This window comes from Fusarium sambucinum, chromosome I (assembly GCF_050947815.1).
Source record: "Fusarium sambucinum isolate potato_lamoka chromosome I, whole genome shotgun sequence".
In the NCBI taxonomy this organism is placed as follows: Eukaryota; Fungi; Ascomycota; class Sordariomycetes; order Hypocreales; family Nectriaceae; genus Fusarium; species Fusarium sambucinum.
The window spans coordinates 3,071,777-3,097,118 of record NC_139294.1 but is presented as its reverse complement, the minus strand read 5'-3'; the positions used below and the strand labels follow the sequence as shown (position 1 = coordinate 3,097,118).

The window sequence follows — 25,342 nt, the reverse complement described above, 5'->3', positions numbered from 1 at the left end:
TATATATCTCTCTATTTACGCGGGGATGGAGAGGCATTTTGAAGAGATTTTACGCGGCGGTCTATTCGTTTCTACATGCACGAGATACCCTGTTGGGAGGCTCTGACGAGCGTGTCGATGGAAGAGAACTGGGGGGTACGGTCGACTCTGTTCAAGTCAAAGATGACACGATAGCAAGTTTCATGAGATCTTTGGATGATTTTCAAAGTCACATATCCGGAGTGACACAGACGGTTGATACTGTTATTATAGCTATACTAAAGCGATTAAAAAGCCAGGTATCCAATTCATGCCCTACCCCCTGTTTCCATTTCGATTTGTGCATATTATAAGGCTTGTCGTCTGCCTATCTGGATTATCAACCGTATTCAAAGAATAATAACTATATATAAAAGTCACCGCAACTAGCATCGCCTTAAGCCCATCAAGTCCATCAAACAAAGGTTAGATTTATCAAGACGGTGGGTAAGCAAGGCAGTGAACAACCTGGTCATCCTTCGAGCCAGAATTCTCAAGCGTCTCCCAAATATATAAAGCACGCACTAAGCTATAGTGTATAGCTTAGAAAGAAGGCTTCTTTGCAAACAATTCTTCGTCATAATTGGCGGAAAACAGTCGTGGGTCAATCGTAGTCAGATCCAGACCTGATTCGGTGTCTTGCTTGACCCCAGGACCAACTTCCAATGAGCTCTCGGCAGTCCCTTCGTGCTCGTTCTTGAAGGCATCAGGAGAGGGCAGTGGCTTCTGGTTCAGTTGAAGTTGCTCATCGGGAACTTCAACGTGTCGAGTTAGCAATTGGGTTGAGGAAACTGGGTCAGCCGCTGAGTGAGCTGCTCTTACGTATTCCTCCCAGCTGAACGGGGCTGAATCTTCCTCTTCCTTGACAGCTTCCTGCTTCGGCTCGGTAGGGAACTCTTCAAGTGGGGGCGCCTGCTGTTCATTATATACAGGATCAGGAATTTGGGGAAAGTTGGGCGCGGGCATATCCAGCTTGAAGGACGGTGAGCGTTGAGTAGCAGGGGCATTCTAGGCCCCACTCTGAACGCCAACAGTCTGCTGGGGAGAGGTGACTGGGAACCTCATGTTCACGAAGGAGCTGAATGCTGGATGTTGTGTTGAACTGTTGTTGTGGAGGAGTTGGGCCTGGGGAAGTTGTAGAGATCTGGGGCTCAGTGTCGTGTTGGTAGATGGCGAAGTTCCTCGATCTTGAGCGTTGACATTGTACTGGCCAAACTGGGTGTTGATAGGAGTAAAGCCTGCAGTGAAGGTTATATCTGGCTGTGTTTGCCAACGATTACTTGAAGGCCCAGGGGCGAATGCATCTTGAGTCGAGGGCATAGTGTAAGAGTTCCCAGGTGGGGAGTGGATACTGGCGAACTGGGATCGAGGTGCTGGTGTTCGAAATTGGGGAGCAGCAGAGAAGAGTATAGACTGGTCATCCTCCAGTTTGAGTGGTGGTATCTGTGATAGTCCTGTTCGTTGATCTGGGGGGGAGAGGGAAAGTCCAGCTGATGAAGAGGATGGCTCTCTGCATGTTCGCTTCGAAGGACCGGGTGAGTCCCTACAGCCATATTCAATATCGATGAACTAGTGGACAACTATGTGGAACTTGAAAGAACTTACTCTGGTGTAGGAGATGTTACAGATGCCGCTGCAATGGCAGCTCGTCTTCGTTTAACCTTCTTGTTTGCTGGCCGGTTGATGAGAGGTGATCTACAAGTACCATGTTAGTTAACCAACGTATGAAGTAGTATGATATTGGTAGATACAACATACCCATAGTCTGGATCCTTTCCATACTTGTTCCTCAGATATCGAATCTGGTTGTCAGTCAACTCTCGGTCGAAGCGTTGTCGAAAAGCCAGAGAGATTTCTTCGTTGAATAGGTCCTTAACCATAAGGTCCAACGCGAAGCGGATCTCTTCGGGTTTGTAAACTGGTTTACCGGTCATGGTGGGCCAGGAGTAGTATCAAAGTCTTTGTAGGTAGTGTGTAACAAAGGTTTAGTGATGAGCTGATGTTGGATAAGATTCAAAACTGTGTCTGTCCAAGAAACTTCCAAGTCGATAGTGGCCCTGAGTGTATCTATGTAGTTTGTGATGGGCGGTTGAGCCAAGTCTATTGTTCAGCGAACAAACGAGAATTGTGATTGCGTGATGTCTCAGGTGGTAGGCTTAGATGTCTGTGACGAAGGGAAAGTAGCTTCTTAATCACGATGACTGGGTTGTAGGGTTGTGAAAAGAAGAGGTTGAGAAGTCGGGGACCGGGAGGGTTTTATGTAGGTCCAGTTGGCTAAGCGAGGCTATTCAACTATCGACAGTGAATCATAGGCATGAGAAGGGATGAAGAATAGCAGGAACAATAGGAAGTCATAGGATATCAATAAAAGATATCAAACAATAGGCTTCTTGCAGGTATGTCGTAGAGAAACAATGATCGTTATTGAAGAAAAAGGCTTTAGGGAAATATGTTTTTTTGGGCGAGTGGAAGTGGAGGGAAAGGGGAGAAGTAGAAGTCCAGAAGTGGAAGAAGGAGAAGGCCTTATGAAGTGCTCGCCCGGAGAGCGTCTGGTGATTGTTCACGAAATTTCAAGGGGTCAACTGTATCATTGCTTACAGAGAGTCATTTGTCTACGCTTACTGCGTTTCTTTACTCCTATACCAAGCAGTCAATCAATTAATCAGTCAATCTATATCTAGTCGTTTAGTCATCTAGTGCTCTAGTGTTTCCTCCGGTCCATATCCCCTATTCGTCCCAAGTCTAAGGCGCCTGACTCCATTCCCTCCCTCCTAATCACTTATACAACAGAGGCTGCATCACTACTCAAAGGCAACGGTGAACCGCCCCGACTAAATACACCAAGCCAGCACCGCACGTTGCCTGCTTCGTCATCCTCAATCCAGTCATCCTGGCCAGCAAGCTCGTCCTCCTCTTCGCAAAACAGCGGCGTATCAAGATCAAGCATAGCCTGACGGAACGACTCAAGGAGACGCCCAGTGGTGGCGTCTCGGCGCGGGACCATGACGACAGCGCGTGAATCTGAGCCTAGAGCCAGGTGCTCACTGATAGCGGAAGCGAGAAGTGCTGGGTGGTCATCGTCGTACATGGGATCAGCCGCGAGGACAATCTAGAGTCACAGGGGCGGTTAGAAAACAAGTCGTTTGCAAATAAGAGTCATAAAACCATCCCTCTCCCCCTTACAATCACAATCACAATCGCCTACGAAACATACCTTGAACTGATTCGGTTGTCCAAACAGAGTTTGGTCTATTTCATCCTCACTGCCACCCCAGGTCAGGTCGCCGACTGTAAGTGATCCGCCACGAGACTTGATGAGGTTGGCGTTCTTGGCAACGTTTTCTCTCAGATTGGGCACGATATTCGGTAGATCGCTCAGAGCTACAGGGACCTTCCAGAAAGCGGCAGCTGCAAGACCCAAAAGTCCTGTTCCGGATCCAAGTTCAAGAACATCAGGTCTTGGCTGGCCCAGCGTCTCGTCAAACAGTCGAAATAGTGACGTCTCAGCCATTCGAGGAAGATGCTGCGACAGCACATACGACGATCCCCAGGTCTTGAAGCCAAGCGAGTCTCCTGTGAGGGCGGGTTCTTTGATAATCAGCTCAAACTCGTCCGCTCCGTCTTCAAAAGGCCAGCTCCGAACGACTTCTCCCATAGCCGTGCGTCCGCACCGCTCTGACATACGCCTGCTCGCCTGTGTCCAGAGAATCTCCTTCTCGTCGTCATCCTCGATCCATGATAGGGAGCTCTTAATGATGGAGGAGAGATAACGAGTGACTTCGGCCTTGCGCTGGCTGGCTAGGGATTCCTGCTCCTCGATAATCTCTGAGCGGCGACGCTTATGGTTCCATATGGGGGGACTAAGTTCGAGAGTCTTGAGTATGTCTGCCAGCTGAGTGTAGCTGGGACGTTCCCACATCTGGGGGAAATCAAGCGCTTCGATACCCATGATGAGATCGCGATCCACTGGTATTTCACAGCGAGAGGGAGGGAGAGTCAGTTCAAATGCTGTCGGTGTGGCGAGAAACTTTTAGAGGTCAAAGTTTCAGGACAGGAGAAGTTGATCAGAAAAGCGCTCGAGAGCACAAACTAGAACAACTATGCAGACATATCGGACACGCCTCAAGTCTAGAACATAACGTTATTTAGTCCCTGTTTCGTTAGGAATTTTATACAGGCAATCTGGGGAAAAGATAAGGGTCACCAAAAAAACCCACATAATGACTCCTAACTGGCTACTAATTTAAAAAACAATGCCTAACAATTATCCGTACAGAAGAAGAAAAAAGTATGCGATTTTTTTTTTGGCTAACATCTAATTGGGTTAAGCACATCTTCCTAACTTTTCTGAATGCCGTGCCTGCGTGCATAAGCGCCACAGCTCTGCAATCTGCACAGCCACAAAGAGCTTGCAGCAATAAAAGGAAAGATCGACATAATCCACGTGTCTGACAGACAAGGAAGGAGCTATGAGCTTGTCTCCACTATCTTCCCGATTGGCCGCCCTAGCATATTCCAGCTCTTATCCTTGCTCTGGTTGCATGCAAATGTGCATCTCAACTCCAACAAACCATTACTCCAAACATGAGAAAGCACCTTCAACAAGAAATCCAAACATGTTTCCCTCCCTTCCCACGCTCACCAAGGCTCCGGCTTGTCCCATCCACTGAACAAGTGTCGCTGAACAGGCCCCTCAGGGCTGGAATACGATCTCGCATTGTTCAATTCATCAGCCAGAAAACGACAAGCTCGCCAATCGCTCGTCGCTTTACCAGCCAATCTGGTAATCTCAAAACACATGTCTTTTAGAATCTTGAGGGTGGAGTTAAATCGTGCCTCGATATCTGGATCCTCCAGCCATGGCCTTTCAGCAGCTCCCTCGACCTGGTGAATCAGCGTTGTGGTGTTGATCTTTGTAGACGTAAAAAATTCGCGCGTGACGTCGTCGCGACGGCCCATCCAGTCCTGCCATAGCAACTGACGGAGAGCTCCGTTGGAAGTATAGCCGCTATCCTGGTGCTCGCGGGCGAACTCGCGGAGCTGTTCGTCGTAGAAAACAGCAGCCCCGTAGAGAAAATCTGAGAGTTGTTTCAGAGCGATGCGAGGCGGAAGGCGATCTACTCCTTGCTGGGTCGGCTGGCCATCTCCATATGACGGATAGCTGTCCGTTGAGCCATCGCTATCATAGGTGTTGGAGGGGCGCGAGGCACGACGTCGGCGGCTGCGGCTACGACCGCGGCAGCATGCATTGAAAATGTAAGGGGTTGGAGGAGTTGCTGGGAGAGGATACGTCTGATTGTAGTAATCTTCGGTCATACGAATAGGCGCGGGGCCCATGTTTCGGAGCGAAGTCTGGGGAACATGGTAGATGTATCTTGGGTCCTGATAGTAGAGTCCAGGTGCCTCTGTGGTGTCAACGAACTGCGAACGTCTTGCTGCCATTGTCGGTGACGGACTTGTTGCTTTGATTGAAGATGAGTAAAGGCAGATGTTGAGCTGGAAAGACTTTACAACTCTGTACGGCATTTATATGTCTTCACGGCCATGTTTGATCATATTTTCTTGAACATGAGCATGTGAATTCTGCAGAATTGATTCATTGTCTTTTGCAGATAGGTAATGCAGCTAAAATATGCAGGTTCATTGTCCCCTTTACTGCTTTATCATTTTTCAAGCAAACCTCTTTTGCCTGCGGCTACGTGCATAAGACATCTATTCACAGAGACCAGAAGCAAAGTGCTACTATTGATAAACAATTCCATGTCTTTGCATATACTGCGTAGCAGGCTGAAGAGTACCGCTTCATACAAAAGGCCATGATCAGCCACTGCTGCATTTGCTAAACTCTAACTACTTTGTCCAAGGGTCCTGAATCAGCTCACCCGTCCGTTCATTCGGCCCACCAAACATTGGTCTAGACATCCCCATGACGCCCAATTTGGTAAATTCTAGGTAAATCACGCACCATGATCACATGCACCTCACGTCATCACAGGAACTCATATTCCCCCCATATTGTTAACTGATAGAAGTCCATAAAAATGAAGTGCCTCCATTACTTCCATGGCTTCACTACATTTTGATCCCTTGGCCAATCACGGTCACATTCATCATTGGATGCTTCCTCAATTCATTTTCAACACTTTCTGTATTGTTTGGCTTTTGCCTAATCTAACTGCCTGCCTTGGCTTGGCTTGTCATGTGGTATCAAATAACGATGCAAATATCAAAGAGAGCTTTGTTCCTGTCCGGTTAGCTCTTGTTCATGCAATTCCTGTTTTCCCAATGCAAAATGCGACTGTCAAAGTTATCCGGTCGTGATGCTGTACGCCGTTGAAATCAATCCCCTTAGCTCATCCAGCCTGTCGTATTATTCTTGCCATTTAGCTCCTCTCTGGAGGGCATTCACTGTAAATCTCCATCTTCATCGTCTTCAGTCGGTTCCTCATCTCCACGAGGTGGTCCAGCTTTCTGCTTGAAGGATTGTTCAAGGCAGAAACCTCATTGTGCAAGGCTTCGTACTTTTGGTAGCAAACCTTGAACGCCTGTGCCTTTTGCACGAGATCATCGGAGAAGATTGCGGTAGCTGGTCGCTTTGTAGCGTTTGGCTTACTTGAGCTTTCTACCTTGCGCTTCTTTACAACGATTGGCGCAGACTGTGCCTCGTTCTCGAGATCCGAAGCGTTGGTGGGTGGTGAAGATGCAAGAGGCGACGACTTTGTTGGCGACGTGTTCTTGCTCTTCATCGAAGTCGATGTGACTGTCCCGCGGGAGTTCTGGCTTCCATCCGAGGGTCGCTGCTTGAGTCGAGGGCCAGGAAGTGGCTGCTTGGGCTTGATGCGCTTCGACAAAGGTGTTCCAGAGCTGGAGCTGGAGTCGTCGTCTTCACGAGGCCGCTTCGCCGTGATCTGCTGCTTCACTGGCTCCCTCATCGGAGGTCGTGGTTTGGCCACAACCGTGTCCCTCGCCTTCGGAGCTGGCTTGGGGGCTGGCTTTGGCTTGGACTGGATCATGGGAGCGGCATCATCTTCTGAACTGTCTGAGTTGGAAATGATTGCCTGCGATAGAACCCTTCCTCCATTCGCCTTAGGCGCAGCCGCGGGTCGCTGCTTAGTAGGCGATGCCTTGATCGAAGTGGCTTTTGATGCAGGCTTTGCCGCAGCTGTTGTAGCCGTCTTGGATTTGGATTTGCCCAAAAGACGCTTGACCTGAGCCTCTTGAGCTGTAGGCTTTTTGGCCTTGTTGGACATAGGATTGGAGGTGGACCTAGACATGGCCTCTCCGCCAACTCTTGGCCGACTGGTATCCAAAACATTTTCGTTATCTCGAGGCGTGGAGCCACCGTCCGCCATTTCCACGTTGATAGATGGAGTGCTGATCTTGGTGAGGTTGGCCTGCACTCGGCTCAGGCATTTCCCTGTTCCCCGTTCTTCCTTAGGCAATAGCCTGTCCCACTCTGGTTCGGCGATGGTGATCCTTTGCTTGTCGTATTGTCGAACAGCATTGTCAACCGCCTTCTGTCGTAGTTCTTGGGTATCATAATCGTAATTCCAAACATCAAGGTCTTTCCATGCTCGTTTCTTCAGTGACCATTTCCTACTGTCATCGAGGTAATCGGCAACCTTTCGTAGTGTGGGTTCCATGTCTTCCTGCGCGCCTTCCCATTTCTTGGACAGGTTGTCAAATGAACGATCTTGCACAGCAAGCTCATGCACCAGCATGGCGCGATCTCCTTTGGCTCGGTCCACGGGTTGTGATGTTGGGTTGGGCGTGGCAGAGCCTAGTGACACCTGACCTGGAGATTGGGGAATCGATCGGGGAGCGGTGGAGCTAAGTGTTTTGTTGGTCTTGGCCTTGATCGCGCCTTTCTTCGCGGGTAGTCTGTCAACCACGCGTGCCCTTGAATAAATGTCAGTATGATTAATCCAAAACTAGAGGCAAGTGAGACCGACTTCTCCCTAGAGGCAGCATGAGCCGCAAGTCCATTTTGAAGAGCTTCGATATCAGAATCCAATCCTGAAGATGCAGCGCTCTTGCTGGACTTTGCGGTCTTTGCATCAATGGTGTTGTCGGCCTTGCTAGCCTGCGACTTCTTCGAAGCAGCACCCTTGGGCTTTTCAAAAAGAGTGCCTGTATGAGGAATCTTTTCGGCCGTTCGAGTTGATTCGAAAGGGCGTGTAAGGTAAAGGTCGTATGGGTTCGAGTCGGAAGGAGGAGCAATGGTATGGGACTTGGAGCCGTAAAGGAGAGTCTGCGGGCGAGATTAGCAACTGAAAACACGAGCCCAAATGTCTTGACCCGCGATCTTTTTGGGATCGCATTGTCAAATAGCTATAGAATTGGCAAACTTACGGGGTTGGCTCCAAGCGAAAGCTGAACGCCATCGCCATTCTGCACACACTTGATCATGTCCTCAATAAGGACATCGCTCAGGGTGAGAGCAAAGGCCTGGGAAGGCAGACTAGCGTCCTTGCCAGTTGAGCCCTCGAGCTGCAGCCCGCTTTCGGGAACCTTGAGCGAGTTCATACTGGAGGATATCACGAGCCTCGGTAGGCCGTGGAGTGGGAAATGTCGCGGAGTTGAATGTTTATGTCGATCAATGTAGGAACAGGGCGGAAGCGTGGAAGCGTGACGTTTAGTCGATCAAGTTCGCGGATTGAAGGTTAGGAGGTTAAGTTTGGAGGAGACCGTTGATGAGGAGAAAAAGATTTGCCGGTGTGGAAAGTCTAATGAGAAATGGTGAGGAGCGTTGTCACATTGTCATCCGACAAGGTGAGCCGAGAGTGAGGCCGCTGTTTTTATGAGCTGGGCGTACGAAAGCCAAAGCCGCAACGAAGGAAACGCAAGAATGGGGCCTCTCTCCGATTAAGGAGGACAAAGATGAATGAGAGAGCGCTGTGCGTTTGTCGTTGGCAGTAACAATGATTACCACCACAAACGTACAAAGAAGCTCCAGCACCCTTTGTGATTTGCAACTCTCGTCGAGAAGCAAAAAACAAGTTGAGGGAGAAAGTTGACGGAGGGCGGAGACGATCGATGAGGGAATGAGAGCGGCAGCGGCGAGCCCAGGAAAGGAAGCGACAATGGAAGGACGGGAGACGAGGATGTACCAAGGTACTGCGTGCGGAAAGGAACATGGGCGAGGTACCTTTCTCTCCTACCTTACCTGACGAGCGGGAGTGGGTGCGGCCAAACAGGGAAGTTGGCCGGGGAGGAAGAAGACGCCCCAATACCCCTAGCACCAGCAACTGCCAGCATCTGCACTGCCAGACTGCTCGCGCTACAGCCGACTGTACTGCACCGCTCTGCACACACACAGTATGCTTCGACACTCTAAATTTGGGTTTCGGCAGCACAAAGCGTTCTTTGACAGCACTTCACTCTACCAGGGAGACGATTTCCTGCTCGGATGTGCCAAGCTACCCGCACGGTACGCTACGAATATTCGCCTGGGGTGGCAGTACTTTGTCGCTACTCAAAGCTCTACAGTGCTCTCAGTGACGAGTATCCGCTACAGACAATGCTAATCAGGGACCCAGAGAGCTTGTGACCGCTCCAACGTCGACCGGTACAGTGATAAATACAGGGCCGTTTGCTGGGTCAAAAGTTCAACTCTCAGCTTCGCTAGCGTCCACTGGGGCCGTGGCTTCGGTGGCGTGCCTGATGGTGCGCCTGATGGTGCATGTGGTGAAGTCGACCGGTCAAGGTCCCTTTGAGAGTATATATAAAGTAGCGCTCAGCATCTTTGTTCAACTGTACAGACCTACAAAGAGCCCTAGGAGAGCTCCAAGCTGCAAATCAGTACTTGGCCGCAACCTCTGGACCAAAGAGCGGGCCGTGTAGCACAGGAGGCCCACAGCGATGGATTGATGGATGTGGTGGATGCATGCAAGGCGTTGTGCTAGTCGAGAAACTCGTCCCAGAAATGGAAAGCCAAAGGGTTCCTCCCGTCCCGTTTGCCGGCCTCTAGATCAAGGTTCTGGTTGTCCTCCTGAGCACATTTTCATATAAATGGAAGGTTCTCTATCAATATGAAGCTGGGAAGCGGAGCGAAAGCGAAGAAGACGAGACAACGATACTCTTCAGATTGTCGCAATATTGTTGTTTTCACGTCTCAATTGGTTGTCAGGTCGTCAGCCTAGGGAACGGGACATGACGGGCTGGATCCAGCGGACAGGTTGAGCTACCAGGTCTAGCGAACGAGAAGACCCATTCCGGATGACCCATAGCAAGACATCAAGGGCTCGGAATGGAGGTCACGACGGATCTGTCATCCGGCCGGGGGAGTCGTGGCCGTGGCCGAACCGTGGATGGGATGCTGGTGTTTGCTATTCGTGCAGGATCCCATCTGATCTGAGTTGTTCTTGTCTTGCTGGTGTGTTCTGCCATGCTCTATTTAAACCTCATTCCACAAAAGGCTGGCCGGGCGGTTAGGACTCATTCGGTCTGAGATCAAAGGGCTGGAGCAACATTTGCTGAAACAAGATTGGGCTTGAAAAAGCAGCGCCTGGGGTTTCAGATCGAGAAAACTTTGTTCAAGAGGCTTGAAATAAACCCCTTTGTTATCGATGTCTTCTCCCTTGAAAAGATGGTTTATTTCATCTTGAATTACTCAACGCAATTTGTCTCCGTCACATAATTCCATGTCGTTTTGGCATGCCTGCAATAACAATAGCGCGAGCTCAAACCCCAAAATCCCATCCGTAGTGACCCTTTCTCCCCTTGTCGGCACACCTCCAATAAGCCAGCAGCGGACCCATGACTGTTTTGGCCTTACTGACTGTTTACAGTGGAGCTCTGACTCTATTTCCAGTTGAGTCGAAGATTAAGCAAGTGGATAATTCATATTGTTAAGCATATGCAATCTCGACGCTTCTCTGGGCATTTGTCGTCAGGATGCCTGCCTGATTATGAAGGGGGTTTTCAAGACCTAGAGGAGGGGATCCTGTTTCTTACCAATTGAGCAAGATGAGGCTAAGCTCAATCGTTTTGGTCAGTGGGAGTGATGCGAGGTACGAGAGTACTGCACTGTACTGCACCAGTAGGTACAGTGACGCTGCACTCTGCCACATGGCGACCGAGCAGTTGGGGGATCTGATGATTGGTGACGGCCGATTGGACCTGCTAGTCAAGCCGTGCCGAATGACCATTGCTTCGAGTGGTTTTGCTTTTTATTACGATGATGCAGGCCTTGGTTCAGATCAATCATGATATTCAATACGAAGGAATATACCTGCTCGTGGTACAGATAGAATACGTCGGGATAATGATGTTCGTACTAGGAGACGGACTGACAGAGAAGTACAGAGTAGAGACAGCCTAGATGCGTCAATAGCATGTCTTGAGGAACCCACTCGTCTCGGCGGTACCCCCCCATGATCTGTCGTCAGCTCAGAACAGCAGAGCAGAGCACAACACAGCATGCTACACACCGCGGTTTTTGTCCGAGGCGGGCCCGAATAGGCTGATTGGGAGAGCATATTCCAGAGACCATTCTTATCTCATTGCTCAACCTTTTAGGTGTTGAAAAGCCAGACTCAGTACACATTGATATAATACACTGTACTGTACGGTGCAACAAGCGAAAGGGTGGCTGTCATGGGCTGCTGCATGGAATAAGTGAACCCCGGTGAGTCCCCTCGATGGTCGTATGTGGCTTACAGATTGCATGTCGGGCTTCCCGTTTCCCATGGTAGAAAAGGGCTGAGCCATTCTATTTCCCGGTCATGTCAGCGTCACAGACTGACGTTTTGAAAAGGCTTTGGAGTCAAAAGCAATTGTTGATCGCAGAGACCCCCGCTGCGATTTGATTAATGTTAAGAGTAATTGATTTCTTGGAGGCTCGTCAAAGGCTGTGTGAGCTGGCGAGGTTGACCAAGGAAAACCTGCATCGCCAATCAATCATCTGTTACTACTACCCTACCTTCTCGGCTGGCGTGGTCGGGACCTTGCAGATGATTTGGTTTGGTCTGGTCTGGACATGATTGCCGATCAGCTGGGTGGATCAGGGTCCAAACCGTTCACGAGGAGAGGGAAATGAGGGCATAACTTGGGTAGATTATGCAGGACTGTCAAAGATGTCAACTGAAACTCGATGCCGGGAGATGCGAATAATTATGATTTGCAGGATATAGCATGATCTAGGGATAATTTGCTATTGTACATAATTAATTAGAGGAATTATTGTGGTATCGCCGAACCTAGTTAATGATATTTATTACCTGCAGTAGTGTGAAAAAGTTTAGTATTGATACTGTCGCAGTCGTATTGTTGAGTTGCCGAACGGACGCTTCGATCTTTCTACTACCCGAGACATGTAAGCCAAAGATTGATCTGCCACTCAACAATTCACTCTGCTCTTTTATGTGAGTATTTTTTCTTTCTCTCACAATATTCTGATCAATGTCTACCGTCCCGGTATTCTGGACCGGTCTTAACCGGACACAGTCATGATCCAAAGGGAGCACCCGCTCTTCCGTTCCATAAATGCGGGGAGAGAAATAGAAAAGAGAGAAAAAAAGAACCAAACTGTAGTAGGAAAGAACAAGAGAAGCAGAATGGTTAGTACTAACAGCAACAGAAAAATAACGTGATAATCCATCTCTCCGATATGATCCGGTTATTTAATGATATGACTGACTGACTGCATGATCGAGCAGCACAGCGCAGTTACTTTACATGTGCATATCTTGATCGATGAAATGCCCCGCCCCCGCAACTTCCGGCCTCAAATCTTTTGCAACAAAACTCCACAAACCCGACAGTTCTCCTCCTCTCCCAAGCTACTAAGCAGCAGATCCAATTAATAATGAGTGTGTCAGATGAATCATTAATGATTCAGGATCTTGACTCATTGGTCAAATTGAGAGTTTGAGTGGTCAGGGCATAGTTTTTGAGTTATCGCACTGAGCTTCGCATTAATCCAACTTTCTTTTCAAACTATTAATATTTTTAGATTCGATTAAAGTTTATTTTCTTCTCTTCTTGAAGCCAAAACGGTTCTCAACGTCTGCTAGCTTCCCCTCTTCTGGCATCCTTCTCTTTGCCGTGAAACTTTACTTTGTGTCAACGCTACGAAGTTTCTTGCTACCTTTACCCGAGCTGGCTGAGCTGTTGCTGCTGTCTTTCCATTCTACTTAACGATCACCCATTCTGAACATGCCCGCCCACCTAAGAACAGCCACAGTCACTTTTAATACGAATTTTCTTCTTCTTTGGAGGTATATACTAATCCCATATACCCAAATCCACGAATAAACAACCACTTCCCACAGCTTCTAGTTTGCCAACGTGCCTAGCTAGACTCGACAGGGATCCCCCTCCCGGGGCATCAAGCGGAAGACCCTTGTAGACATGGGTGGCACTGAGTTGTGCAACAAGGATCATACAGAAGAGAGATGCAGTACATAGCTAGAGTACCTGGTACGTACTGTTGTACTTCTTGGCTGTTGCTGCTGCGCGCGCCTCACTTGAGTTGTCGTCTCGTTACAGAAGCATTCTCGGCCAAGCCAAACCATGATCGCTGACATCACTTTGCTGCTACACTTGTCATATCTCGCTCTCACTCTGACTCTCACTCCTCTACCTTACTGTGGACGGATGAGAAAGAGGCTTTTAAATCGCGCTTGGCTGGAAGGAATCTCGGTGGTTTTATAGAAGGATTGATTCCCAATTGGTGAAACTCCGTCTTCTCTGTCACTTTATGCGCCGCCTCTCTTTTTTCTCTGTCTTAATTCACTCGAAGACCGCCAGCCTCCTAGCCAGCTCTGGCCTGGTCCTGTCTGGTAAGTATTCGCTGGCTGTACAGTAAGTGGCCACAATTGTCTCTCGTATAAATAACTCCAGAGTACATTTCGTCCTCACCGTCAAAAGGCATGTACTACTGTGTTATGTGTTGTAGGCCCGGCAATGGTCAGTCATGTCTAGCGCTGTGGGCATCATGGTCACGCTGGCAAATGGCTCCAGACTCCAGACTCCTCTCTCCGTCTCGCCTCGCCTCCATGGCCAACCCAGATTTCAAGGTTCTACCATAGTAGCCAGGCACTGGTTTCTACTGTATGTGCATCATGTTCCGGAGAATGGGTCCGAGGTTTCTCAGCAGACCGCTACTGTCATTAGCGAGTTGTTGACAGCAGCGGATTGTCTTGGCTTGTTCCTCTGATGATTTCATTTGCGTGACAAGATCCTCTATGAGCCGATAGATGGATTTATAAGAATACCATGGAAGCAAGGCCAAATAGACATGGATAGTGGATCGGGAATGTTGTATGCATGCGCCACGGCCGTTCGTGTCTATTGAGGCTGCGCTGACATTTTGCACTTTTGTCACAGTCAGTCCCTGACTAGTAAGTAGACTAGTTGTGTACTGGCTGGCCTGTAACTGTCTCAGATATTTGACGCCTGGCCTCTTGGCTCATGACCAGTCGTCTTGTGTTTGATGTTTAGTTTCGGAACACAATACACTTCTACCGACATTACAAGGAACGAGGCAACATTCTGTAACGTTGTCCGTGACCGTGACCCTTTTCAGGGACAAATGAGTCGGGCCCATCGCCATCAAAACAAACAAACAAATAAAAAAGGGTTGCCATCCGGCGAGTGATTCAGGTGGGAAGTCTAGGATAGGGATTCTGCAGGGAATAACAACATCAGGGACCCGCTCTAGTATTCGATTTTCGTCCATAAATGACAGGGGTATATTGACCCCTGACACTCACTCACCCCTCTGCCTCCTATCACTTTTACAACACTTTGTAGTGTGCGTGTGCTGTACTGTCTGGACTGGGCAGAAAATGGGCGCTTATTTGCCTTGTCTCACTCAACTGTATCATTTCTGCACTATGTTGCCCAAGTACAATTCTTGGGGTGAGTCTCTAGGACTATTAGGACAAGTTCGGATACATATTTTGGCCATTTATCAAAATATTAAAGTTCATTTTCGGGTGTTTCAATATTGTATGTCTCTACTCGCCAAAACTCGATATAGTGGGAGGATGTCTGACATGTTAACCGAGGGCGAGGCAATATATACATGGGCAGCTAGTACTGGCACCGTTGGGAATAGCAAGGGAACTGTCGGATATTTCTCCCAGTATTGGATGACGATCTATCTCTGCAAGCACAGTATTTCGTTTGAGATCTTTGCCTCTCGTGATTACTTAGTGTGACGGTCAGATCTGCAAAAGTGCTCGATATAGTCTTATGTCTCGTCATATGTAATGCTCACATGTAACTCGAATCCTACACAACCTTGATATCGACCCAACACAAGTTCGAATATTCATCGGGTAGTCTAGGGAACCTGTTTGTCACCTTCGAAATGATTTGCTTGCATAGACCACCCGTTTGCCGTGTTTCTGATGAGTGAGCTCGAGCCGCTCAGCCCTCAGTGTCCTAACTATCTCTAATCGGCCAACGCTACACTGCCTAAGGAGCTCTATACCCTAGACAGGATGGATTCTATGTCCTGCTAGGATGGCGAGTACTTTTTTCCGTCACAGTATGGGATTGGTGGTGAAAATGAGGAGTGATGTTGCAGTTGTTGTTGCTTGTCATGTAGAAACTGTCAAGGTTGACATTAGAAATATTGCAATATCCAAACTTCGTCCTTTAGTTTTCGCACTGAGGGGCATGGGTAATTAAATGAAGCATGTAAGCTTCTGTATCAACCTTCATGTTTAAAGAGTGAGATAGCCTCTTATTCTTGATGTTTTAGGTATGCCTCATATCACAACCAAGGCATATATGTGGTGCTCTAGGGTAGCCTAAGTGGCATGGACTACATCGATATCCCTGGTTTTCGCCAACATGTCACCAGGATAACGTTTCATTAATATCATTCGATTGCTATTGTATCGCACCTGTATTACGTAGAAAGCGCCATGATCAACCATCGTCTGCATATATGCCCCTCCAGGTCGTACGCGTGATAGTTACCGGACTTCTCAACCGGACGGCATAGTCTCGGCTTGTTCGGTTTAGTCGGGTCTAGTGGACACTTCTATATGCACCTATCATGCTGATGCTACTATACTCATGCCATGTCATGCACATGTCTATGATTGCAGCATCTTGTCAATCTTCCGGTTCAACCGTACGTACGACATGTAACACAACAGAGACCCGAAACTGACACTCGATGCTATTAAGTAGAGAAGACCCAATAGGTAGTCAGTCTGACCAACGGAAAAGGAATGTGGGCATTTGAATCCAATCACGTACAAACATCTAGATTCTCTACCATGATTCCTTTTACTTGACACGAGGTCCCTTCAAGGCCAGAACCTTTCCGTATAACAACCTAATTAGCGGGTGGGTGCAAGGACCCCAAAAGTCTCGGTCACTTAGCTGGAGGCTTGGCCTTGGCTCATGATATGATGTGACAGTGTCAAGTCCTTTTCCGTCTAATCTGTACATATCCTTTGACTAAAGGTCCGTGTCATTGGACGACCCCAACGGCAGCGGGCCGCACCATGATTGTTGTTAAAGTGAAGTCAAGTTAAAGATAAGAAAGAAAGAATTTAAAGAAAGGATGATCAAATTCCAGTGTCCATCAGCTAATTCGCTCCATCTCTACTGACTGAGGTCGCTGTTCTTCAGTGCCTGATGATCATGCATGCTAGTATTATACTGATAGAGTTCAGAGTCTTTTCCATCTCTCGCTTCGAGCCAACATCTTCGCTTAATGGGCGTCGAGGGTGTCTTTTGAGCAAGAAACACCACTTTACGATGTCGGTTATCACATCTCGATTTTCAACCCGTCACACTATCTTGATTAACTTTCTCTACGTCAAGTTTAGCTCTCTTTAAAGTTTTACTCTTTCGAGAGGCGAAAAGTCACAAATCCAAATTCAAATCCAAATCGTTTTCTTTGTTCCTGTGCCTTGTGCCTGGTGTACCTGTACCCTCCCCCTTCTCCATCCGTCTTAGTATCGGCTCAACACCCACCCCCACGAGAGGCGGCGTCGATTATGGAGATGGAGGCCCCGCTTCCGTTCCGAAAATGTCTTTAGCCTGCAGCATCTTGGTTTAGCTTGCTGGTCTGGTCTCTCGGGAGAGTCCAGTTAGTTAGTTGATGGGCAAGTTAGGACCGAGTCGAGCCGGCAAGACGGACGAGGCATTTGACTTTATCCCGACCCAGAGGCCCCAGCTGCCATCCTTTGGCGACGGGTGTGTTGGCGGTTACTACTCTGTACTTGGACTGGAATACCTATCCCTAGGCTGTCGGGTAACTCACTCGGGGCCGGATGTCGATCCGAAAAGATGATAGCTTCGTTAACGTCAACTTACCAGAGGTGGATCATCGCGAGGCTGTTGATCGTGCCGTAAACCAAAGGCGGCCGATATTGTAATGTTCATCATTTTGAGAAAAGATGCGAATCGCCGATGGTCATAGCCATGGTTATGGCCAGTTGTGACTTGTAATTCTGTCACATTCAACAACAGTAAACGTCAGAGGATTCCGGTCAAAACATGATCAAAATGCAACCAAGAAACCACGACCAGCATATTATACACACATACCCCGGTGATCATGTCTTGGGAGAAATCTGAGCAAATCAGCCCATCAGATCCCCAGATCTGGAGCTAGGTTCTCGATAGCCTTGCATCAGGCACAACCTGACAAGCCCATCACGGCAGATCGGCCACCCCCCAGCAGTAAAGTTTCAACACCCAGATGGAATAGTAACAGCGATATTTGGAAAAAACTGGGCGAGCGCCCCTCGTTATTGATCGTGATGAAGCTAGTACAGCCGCAAGCTCCACGGCTGCCCGTATCGTACATCGAGGCGAGCACAGTAGGGTAGGGTGGGCAGTATGACAGCCATGATGATACTCCATCGGCGTTTTCGTTGCCATTGCTGATATCCTTTGCCTTTCTTTTCTTCTGTCCTACCCCATCGTCCTCTTGCGCTATAGCAGACTCTTCCAAAGGCCCCCACTGGTGAGCCATTGCTCCCATGCCTATTGCGTTTTGAATAGTAAAATTGCGCAGTGGCCAAGGTAGAAGTAGATGAAGTGCTTGGTCTCTGTGGTATGTGTCAGTAAAAGCTTCCTGAGCCCGAGGTTAAGGAGCCGGGTTTCGTCTCCGGAAGTTGTTAGGTTTGACGAACCGTGAGTGACAAAGCTGCCAAAGTTGCGACCAACAATGCAGTGCCAAGTAGGTCCCTTTCGCTCGTCGAACTGGATGATGTAAGTACAGGTTCATATGCGACGGTCTTGGTGTGTACGAACAGTTCGCTTGATGTGCTGTGCAATATCCTGTCATGACATGTTAGCTCGGCTGGCAACAGATGTGCAGTGCTTGGTAGACCAACCTTCTCAATGGTGAACTTGGCCATGGCCTCCTGAGCTATCATCATGTCAGCCTTGTTCCCTTTGCGCCGGCGCAGCGCGATTATCCATTGTTTCCCATACCAACTTCGATGGATTCTTGTTGCATATCCTCCGTCTTTTTGTTATTCCGTCGTTAGCGATCGTGTCTGGTATATTCGGTACGCATGTCGGGTTATCTCACCATATCGGCGGACTTGATCTGAGCTGGCTGGATATCAGTATGACGTTGTCTCGGTACTCAAAGGGGGTGTTGCTTACCCTCGAGCTTCTCCCGGGGAACGGGAGACTCTGCCTTGGGAGCGTGAGCGTCGGCCATTGTGATTAGAATTGATGAAAGTGTTCGGTTTGGGAAGCGAATGCGACTGGTAGACTCCTGTTAGTTCATCTTGATGTCGCGAGGCTGACGGCCGACAACGCCTTGGTGCGCGCGCGCTCCCCTTAACGTGGGACGGGATGCTAGCAGCGTTGGTTTGAGAAGGGGAGATCTGGGGCGTACGTACGCGATAAGCGCGAGGTATGAGGCGTCAACGTTCTCGAGTGATTAGTGCAGTAAAGTAAAAAAGTAAAGCAGACAGTATTAAGGTACGGGTACGGGTACGGGTCAGTCAGTAGTTGTTTGTACGGATATGGAGTGTTGATGCTAGAGCCTTGTGGAGTAATCCAGAATGCTCAAAGTGCAGGTCGCGTGTTTATCCAGGCAATGATTGGTTAGGTTGTCATTGTTACCCAAGCTGTAGCCTCGTTGGCGGAAGCTGCCCTGTAGTTTGGAGGGTGCAGCGGCCTAATGGAACGCCTGGGGGCGCGACTTGCGGGGACGTCCCTGCGCTAGCGTCGCTGTGATGTTACCCTATACCTTATGTACAATTAATATCATTGATAGACGACAATATGAGAATGAACGGACGTTTGTCATTTTTTTTGGCTCTGTATGGCAGTTATTTATCCAGAAGAAATACGCTCCGTATGGTTTTGCTATGGTTTCTTATACACATTTGTCGCTAGAAAGTCTCGTTGGTTTCGTCCAAGTTCAGAAAAGTTGTAGGTAATACGTGTCAGTGGATTGGGTTGAAAGAGTAGAAAGCAAACGTCACTTCCTCACACACAGGACGAGTTGCAATACAACGTCCATGGCGTTTTAGATAGCCTATCACTTAAATCATGTTGAAGAAAGTAATAAAGTACGTATCTGTGACTCCGCACTCCCATATTATCGCCATGTCAATGAACTGCTACCTACTCTGCCACTCTAGGATCACAACATCTAGGCGTGGATAGTTGGAAGGCAAAGATAAAAGACACAACGCAAGAATAGTGGTGAGAAGTATAAACCGAAAGCTTTTCAAAAGACACACCGTGAACTCTAGTGAACTGTGAAATGTTGGTATTGACACACCATGAATATTAATGGGCACGGGATACGAGTGAACTTTAAAATGGCACCACATAGGATAGAGACGGGATACAGCAAGAAGAACACAGAAATCACGAACTGATACATCAAAAAAATTGTCAGAGGCTCAATTGTCTTCGACTAAACAAGTAAGAGGATGCCCAAAACGCAACTGACTAGCGAACAAAAGGACTGAATGCGGTCGTGTTATGTCAGAAAATAGCAGGAAAGCTAGTGGGTAGCAGAAAAAATAGCATCTTAAGTGTTAGGGTATAAAAATAAGTAGTCTAAGATCCATGATCTAAGGTGCATACAGTGACCTACTAATTTCGTTTCCTATGCTCCCAGCGGTCACTTTTTCTGATACCTGGGGGAAAGATAATGCCAAAGGCTTGAATAAACTTTTGAGTGGCGTCATGCATCCAAAAGAGCATTGCATGTAGTTTAGCTTCGAATCAGACAGGTGTAAGAACGACGTCGTGGAACTACACACACCTACCACTACATGTATTTTTCATTCATGGTGGTGATAAAACACACTCCCAAGGCTGTGAGAAGATTCAAAAGTTTAAGTTTTCGCCGAGTTGTGTGATGCGGTCGTTCGGTAGAGAGTGAAGTTGGTAAGTGACTTTCCGTACAATCACCTAGTGAGGGACTCATGATCGAGTGACCACATGAGGTTGCTAACCAGATTCGATGATGGGCGTATCGCTCGAACGTCTCTTCTCGTTTGGTGTTGAAAAGTCCTTGGACCCGTAGCAATGTGATATATCTCTTGCTCATGAATCATGGACAAGTAGTTGTGCCATGACTCAAGACAACCCTGTACCAGATCGAGACCATTTTCCAAGCTCTCGCAACTAATCACACTGCGGAAGATCTTGGGCGTAATCTTTTTGTATTGACTGTCGAGGTTTGTTCTGTGAGTAGCAGTAGTTGGGCGATTTATCGAAGAGTTCCAGAGTCGATATGTCCAAGTGTTGTTGTGTGCCCCGTCGGTTCGGTCAGGCAAGTCGTAAACTATCCTCGATATCCATTGTCACTAGAAGAATACTACTAGGTATAATTGAAAGAATATAAATGTATAGAAGGCCACATATAGATTCAGTCCTCATAGATGAGTGAGGTAGATGATTACGATTAGTGAGTGGATCGAAGGGACTTCTTATACTCGTCTATCATACACACTTAAGCATACTGAAAGTCAGATGGCCCTCCACAAAGTTTGGAAAGAATTCTCTAAAGAATAATGGCTTGCCTCCGCATTCCCTCACCAGTCATTCCAAAGCCCATGGTGTGGAGTGTGCATCTTTACATATGCCAGACTGCATATCAAGAATGCATTTTACAGCACCCCTCTGGACGATTGATCAGTTAAAAAAATCCATCTTATTTATTCGTATGTCTACAATCATAAGAGACTTGATTTTAATTAGAATGTTATATTCAAATCATGCTCGCAATTCTCTAGCATTAGATATTGTGGTAGTGATGGATGTCAGGTGGTAGGAATGTCGGAGCACCAAATTCAGAACTATATGGGCATTAAACTTTAAGAATCTTTCTAGATTATGCTCACCGCTTCTTGATAGAAAGTTAATTCCTGAGTTGCTGGGAGACCACGTAGAGAAGCTGATGTTTTGATGATCTCTCGTTGTTGCATTCAGTTAATGATTGTTGAAAGCGATGACTATGGCATGGAGGACCTCTCTGAAAATGAGGAACAAGAGAGTCGAAATGATGCTAGAGATAAAAAAGACGGGAAGAAGCACAGCAATGATGGACGAATTCCCATTGTCTTCGGCTTGCATTGCATGCTGTACGGGAATAATGATCGGCGTCTAGCAAACGCATAACGCCGCACCTTTGGATTTGAATGTATATCGTTCATGAGGAATCTATCTCCATTCCCAAGATATCCCATGCGCAGTAGAATGCTTCGCAATATCGAACAGCTGCTGGCACCAGAAGAAACATAGCATCTCCAAGTTCGTCAGTAACTTGGACTTTTGTTACGGCTAAACAATAACACAATGCTGAAATAGAAATGTATGAGAGAATGAAACTCCAAAGAAACATCACGGGAGACAGAAGCCACTTGATTCCAACACGACCCCCTTGGCATTCAGTATGTAGGTCTTGGTTGGAAGGTGAGTCTTGGAGGCGAAAACATTCCCGCCCTCAGCATTCTTGAGTGTATGCAACCAGAGAAAGACTGCATGAGATGTGTCTGTTCCCCCCGGTAGATGTATCTATAGCCGTCCTTCTGAAGCATCACAAGCAGGCATCGCTTTGAATGAAATTTTACGATGCGGCAGTATTCTGCCCACTTCAAAGTGAAGTATCTGATCGTTGATGCATTTTTATCGATGAATGATAAAGCTGAGATGATGTAGGATATATTACTCCTTATTAAACCAAACCAACCTGCTTTCATCAACATTGCAATGTTATCGTGGCGTTTGACTTGTTCGCTGGAATTTCTCCCATCTCTGAACCTGTGGGCGGTGAAGAAAAACGTCTTGCTTGTAGAAGCATCCTAGAAGCTGGATAGAATAGTGGGGTAGGAACTGTTAGAAAATCCGGATGCACGGGCCAACTTCGGGTCCCAACCTCGGACAATAAGAGTGTGGGAGAGAACTTTTTTTTTTCCTCTTCTCCCTTCTTAAAGAGCTTACGTTCTTGAAAAATGACTTCACGCGTCAAACTCCCCCGGTGAACCACCATTCACCAGTGATTTGATCTATCAACAAACAATCACACCACAATGGCTTCATCAAGAATATTCATCCGGGGATTGCCCCCTAATATTTCAGAAGCTGACTTTCGGAAACACTTCTCCGCCCAGGGTCGCGAGATTACCGATGTTAAGCTGATTCCCCAGCGACGCATTGGCTATGTGGGCTACAAGACATCCGAAGATGCCTCCAAGGCAGTCAAGTACTTCAACAAGTCTTACATTCGTATGTCCAAGATCGCCGTGGAGACTGCTAGACCCGTGAGTTACTCCTCCTACATGTCTCGACTTCTCAATACTGATGGAATGTTAGATCTCAGACCCCGCCCTCAATAGAGCCCAGAGCGCCGCGCATTCCAAACCTGCATCGCAACCACCCACCACGATCAAGGGCAAGGAGCAGTCGGCTGAGAAAGACTCTGACTCGACCTTGAGGAAGCGCAAGCGAGATGAGCCCCAAGCTGCTGCAGACCCCAAGCTACGAGAATTCCTTCACGTAATGAAGGAAGGTAGGGAGGGTGCTGTCGACGATGGTGTCCATGGCGGTCTCGGTGATGGAGTTGCCGCTGTAGCTGCTACCGCCGTTCCTGAAGAAGAGAGCGACGATGAGTACGAGCAAATTCCTGCTCGGAAAGAGAAGCAGCGCAGAATCGAATCTCCAACGAAGCCTATTGTCTCTGAGACTTTGCCTTCGCATCTAAAAGAAGCAAAGCTAGTCTCTGATATGCAGGATAAAGCGCCTGCAGCTGACGAACTGGTGGAGTCTGTAGATGCGGCAAAGCCCAACCTAGAAAAGCAGGAGGTTGTTGCCGAGGATGACGATTGGCTTCGTTCACGCACAAACAGGCTGCTGGACCTTGTTGATCCCGATGATCTGGAACGAACGCCTGTGCAAGGGCCTTCAGCAACTGAGACCGATCATGCACAGGGAGGCGATGCCATGGAAATCACTCCCGCCGACTCGCTAGCAGCGGATGACGTGGAGGTGGCTGAACCAGCACCTGAGGCCACAGGGGGTGAAACGGCGAAGGACGACTCACTTGAGGCGATCCGTCGAACATCTCGACTTTTTGTCCGAAATTTGCCCTACAGCGCCACCGAGGATGATCTTCGGGAAAGCTTTGAGCAGTTCGGAACTGTTGAAGAGGTATGTTTCTCCTTTTTTCTTTCTATTTTTTACGCAAAACCCCGCAACGTGATGAACCTCAGATAGGGACAGCTTATACTTCGGTATTTGATGAGAACCTTGAGACGAATATTTTAGTAGATGCTTCGATTAGCTGAATTGTTGCCAATTTCACTGCATTTCTTGAGGATTATACTAGTCCGAACATCAGCTAACAACTGTCGGTTACTAGGTTCATCTTCCCGTCAGCAACTCAGGTACAAGCAAGGGGTTTGCCCTGATCTTGTTTGCTGAGCCCTCGGGAGCGGTTGAAGCATTCCAAGCCATGGACGGGGCGACGTTTCAGGGGCGTATCATTCATATCATTCCTGCCAGTGCTAGGAGAGACACAGCTTTGGACGAGTTTACACTCTCCAAACTCCCTCTTAAGAAACAAAACATGATCCGCAAGAAACAGGAAGCATCCACAAACACCTTCAACTGGAATGCGCTGTATATGAGCCAGGATGCCGTCAACGCATCAGTTGCCAACCGTCTTGGTGTTTCAAAATCAGAACTCCTCGACCCTACCTCAGCTGATGCTGCCGTGAAGCAGGCCATTGCGGAGACAAGCGTCATTCAAGAGACCAAATCCTATTTTACCGCTAATGGAGTGGACCTCGAGGCTTTCAAATCAAAGAAGCGGGGCGACACGGCCATTTTGGTAAAGAACTTTCCTTATGGGACTACGATCGACGAGCTCCGTAAACTTTTTGAGGAGTCCGGGCCTGTGTTGAGAGTTTTGATGCCACCAAGCGGTACCATAGCAATTGTCCAGTTCTCACAGCCCAATTACGCCAAATCCGCTTTTGGGAACCTCGCATATCGCCGGATTGGTGATAGCGTTCTCTTTTTGGAAAAAGCGCCAAGTGACATCTTCAGAGGCGGCGACCAACTAGACCAAGCCGTGTCGCTAAAAGATCGACAGGCTCCTACAGTCCAAAACCTTAGTGTGAATGACTTGCTGTCACGCGGCGATAAGCCGGAGGAAGAGTTGGAAACAACTTCACTGTTTGTGCGAAATTTAAACTTCAGCACTTCGACGTCTAAGCTCGCAGAAACTTTTCAGTCCCTCGACGGATTCGTCTCGGCCAGGGTCAAGACCAAGATGGACCCAAAGAAGCCAGGGCAGACGCTCAGCATGGGTTTTGGCTTTGTGGAATTCAGAACCAAGAGCCAAGCGCAGGCTGCCCTCAAGGTCATGGATGGCCATGTTCTTGAGGACCATGCACTCGCTGTGAAGGCATCACACAAGGGTCACGACGCAGCTGAGGAGAGACGCCGTGAAGATAAGGCGAAGAAGTCTGCTGGGCAACGCACCAAGATCATCATCAAGAACTTGCCTTTCCAGACGACCAAGAAGGACATCAGGTCTCTCTTTGGAACCTATGGCCAGCTTAGGTCTGTACGCCTTCCCAAGAAGGCCGACTACACCCCTAGGGGTTTTGCTTTTGCAGACTTTGTCACTCCCCGCGAAGCCGAGAACGCGCTAAATTCGTTGAGGGACACCCACTTGCTGGGTCGCAAGCTTGTCTTGGACTTTGCTGAGGCAGACGCAGTTGATGCCGAGGAGGAGATTGCAAAGATGCAGAAGAAGGTTGGAGGACAAGTCAACAAGGTGGCCCTCCAGCAATTGACTGGCAAGGGAAGGAGCAGGGTCAATATTGGCAATGAAGACGAGGAGATGGATGTTTAA

General features: G+C 48.1%; 7 protein-coding genes across 7 annotated transcripts; 1 reads left to right on the top strand and 6 right to left on the bottom strand.

The window, feature by feature from the left end:
- Nucleotides 1–561: 561 nt before the first annotated feature.
- On the bottom strand, nucleotides 562–984 carry FSST1_003727 (uncharacterized protein; the record flags this gene model as incomplete). The annotated part of the gene is made up of 1 exon (XM_083229833.1): nucleotides 562–984. The coding sequence occupies one exon, from the start codon at nucleotides 982–984 to the stop codon at nucleotides 562–564; it is 423 nt and encodes a 140-aa protein (XP_083087157.1).
- Nucleotides 985–1,026: 42 nt separating this feature from the next.
- FSST1_003726 (uncharacterized protein) lies at nucleotides 1,027–1,952 on the bottom strand (the record flags this gene model as incomplete). The annotated part of the gene is made up of 3 exons (XM_083229832.1): nucleotides 1,027–1,561; nucleotides 1,624–1,713; nucleotides 1,777–1,952. 3 exons carry the CDS (start codon nucleotides 1,950–1,952, stop codon nucleotides 1,027–1,029), a joined length of 801 nt encoding a protein of 266 aa, XP_083087156.1.
- Nucleotides 1,953–2,797: 845 nt separating this feature from the next.
- FSST1_003725 (putative methyltransferase-domain-containing protein) lies at nucleotides 2,798–3,967 on the bottom strand (the record flags this gene model as incomplete). The annotated part of the gene is made up of 2 exons (XM_083229831.1): nucleotides 2,798–3,127; nucleotides 3,233–3,967. 2 exons carry the CDS (start codon nucleotides 3,965–3,967, stop codon nucleotides 2,798–2,800), a joined length of 1,065 nt encoding a protein of 354 aa, XP_083087155.1.
- A 689-nt stretch (nucleotides 3,968–4,656) lies between these two features.
- On the bottom strand, nucleotides 4,657–5,460 carry FSST1_003724 (uncharacterized protein; the record flags this gene model as incomplete). The annotated part of the gene is made up of 1 exon (XM_083229830.1): nucleotides 4,657–5,460. The coding sequence occupies one exon, from the start codon at nucleotides 5,458–5,460 to the stop codon at nucleotides 4,657–4,659; it is 804 nt and encodes a 267-aa protein (XP_083087154.1).
- Nucleotides 5,461–6,401: 941 nt separating this feature from the next.
- FSST1_003723 (uncharacterized protein) lies at nucleotides 6,402–8,544 on the bottom strand (the record flags this gene model as incomplete). Its single annotated transcript, XM_083229829.1, has 3 exons — nucleotides 6,402–7,917; nucleotides 7,971–8,269; nucleotides 8,371–8,544. The coding sequence occupies 3 exons, from the start codon at nucleotides 8,542–8,544 to the stop codon at nucleotides 6,402–6,404; spliced, it is 1,989 nt and encodes a 662-aa protein (XP_083087153.1).
- Nucleotides 8,545–17,982: 9,438 nt separating this feature from the next.
- FSST1_003722 (dynein light chain DYN2) lies at nucleotides 17,983–18,670 on the bottom strand (the record flags this gene model as incomplete). Its single annotated transcript, XM_083229828.1, has 7 exons — nucleotides 17,983–18,047; nucleotides 18,132–18,201; nucleotides 18,253–18,279; nucleotides 18,336–18,370; nucleotides 18,436–18,469; nucleotides 18,536–18,558; nucleotides 18,613–18,670. The coding sequence occupies 7 exons, from the start codon at nucleotides 18,668–18,670 to the stop codon at nucleotides 17,983–17,985; spliced, it is 312 nt and encodes a 103-aa protein (XP_083087152.1).
- A 3,841-nt stretch (nucleotides 18,671–22,511) lies between these two features.
- On the top strand, nucleotides 22,512–25,342 carry FSST1_003721 (RNA-binding ribosome biosynthesis protein MRD1; the record flags this gene model as incomplete). The annotated part of the gene is made up of 3 exons (XM_083229827.1): nucleotides 22,512–22,742; nucleotides 22,795–23,628; nucleotides 23,840–25,342. The coding sequence occupies 3 exons, from the start codon at nucleotides 22,512–22,514 to the stop codon at nucleotides 25,340–25,342; spliced, it is 2,568 nt and encodes an 855-aa protein (XP_083087151.1).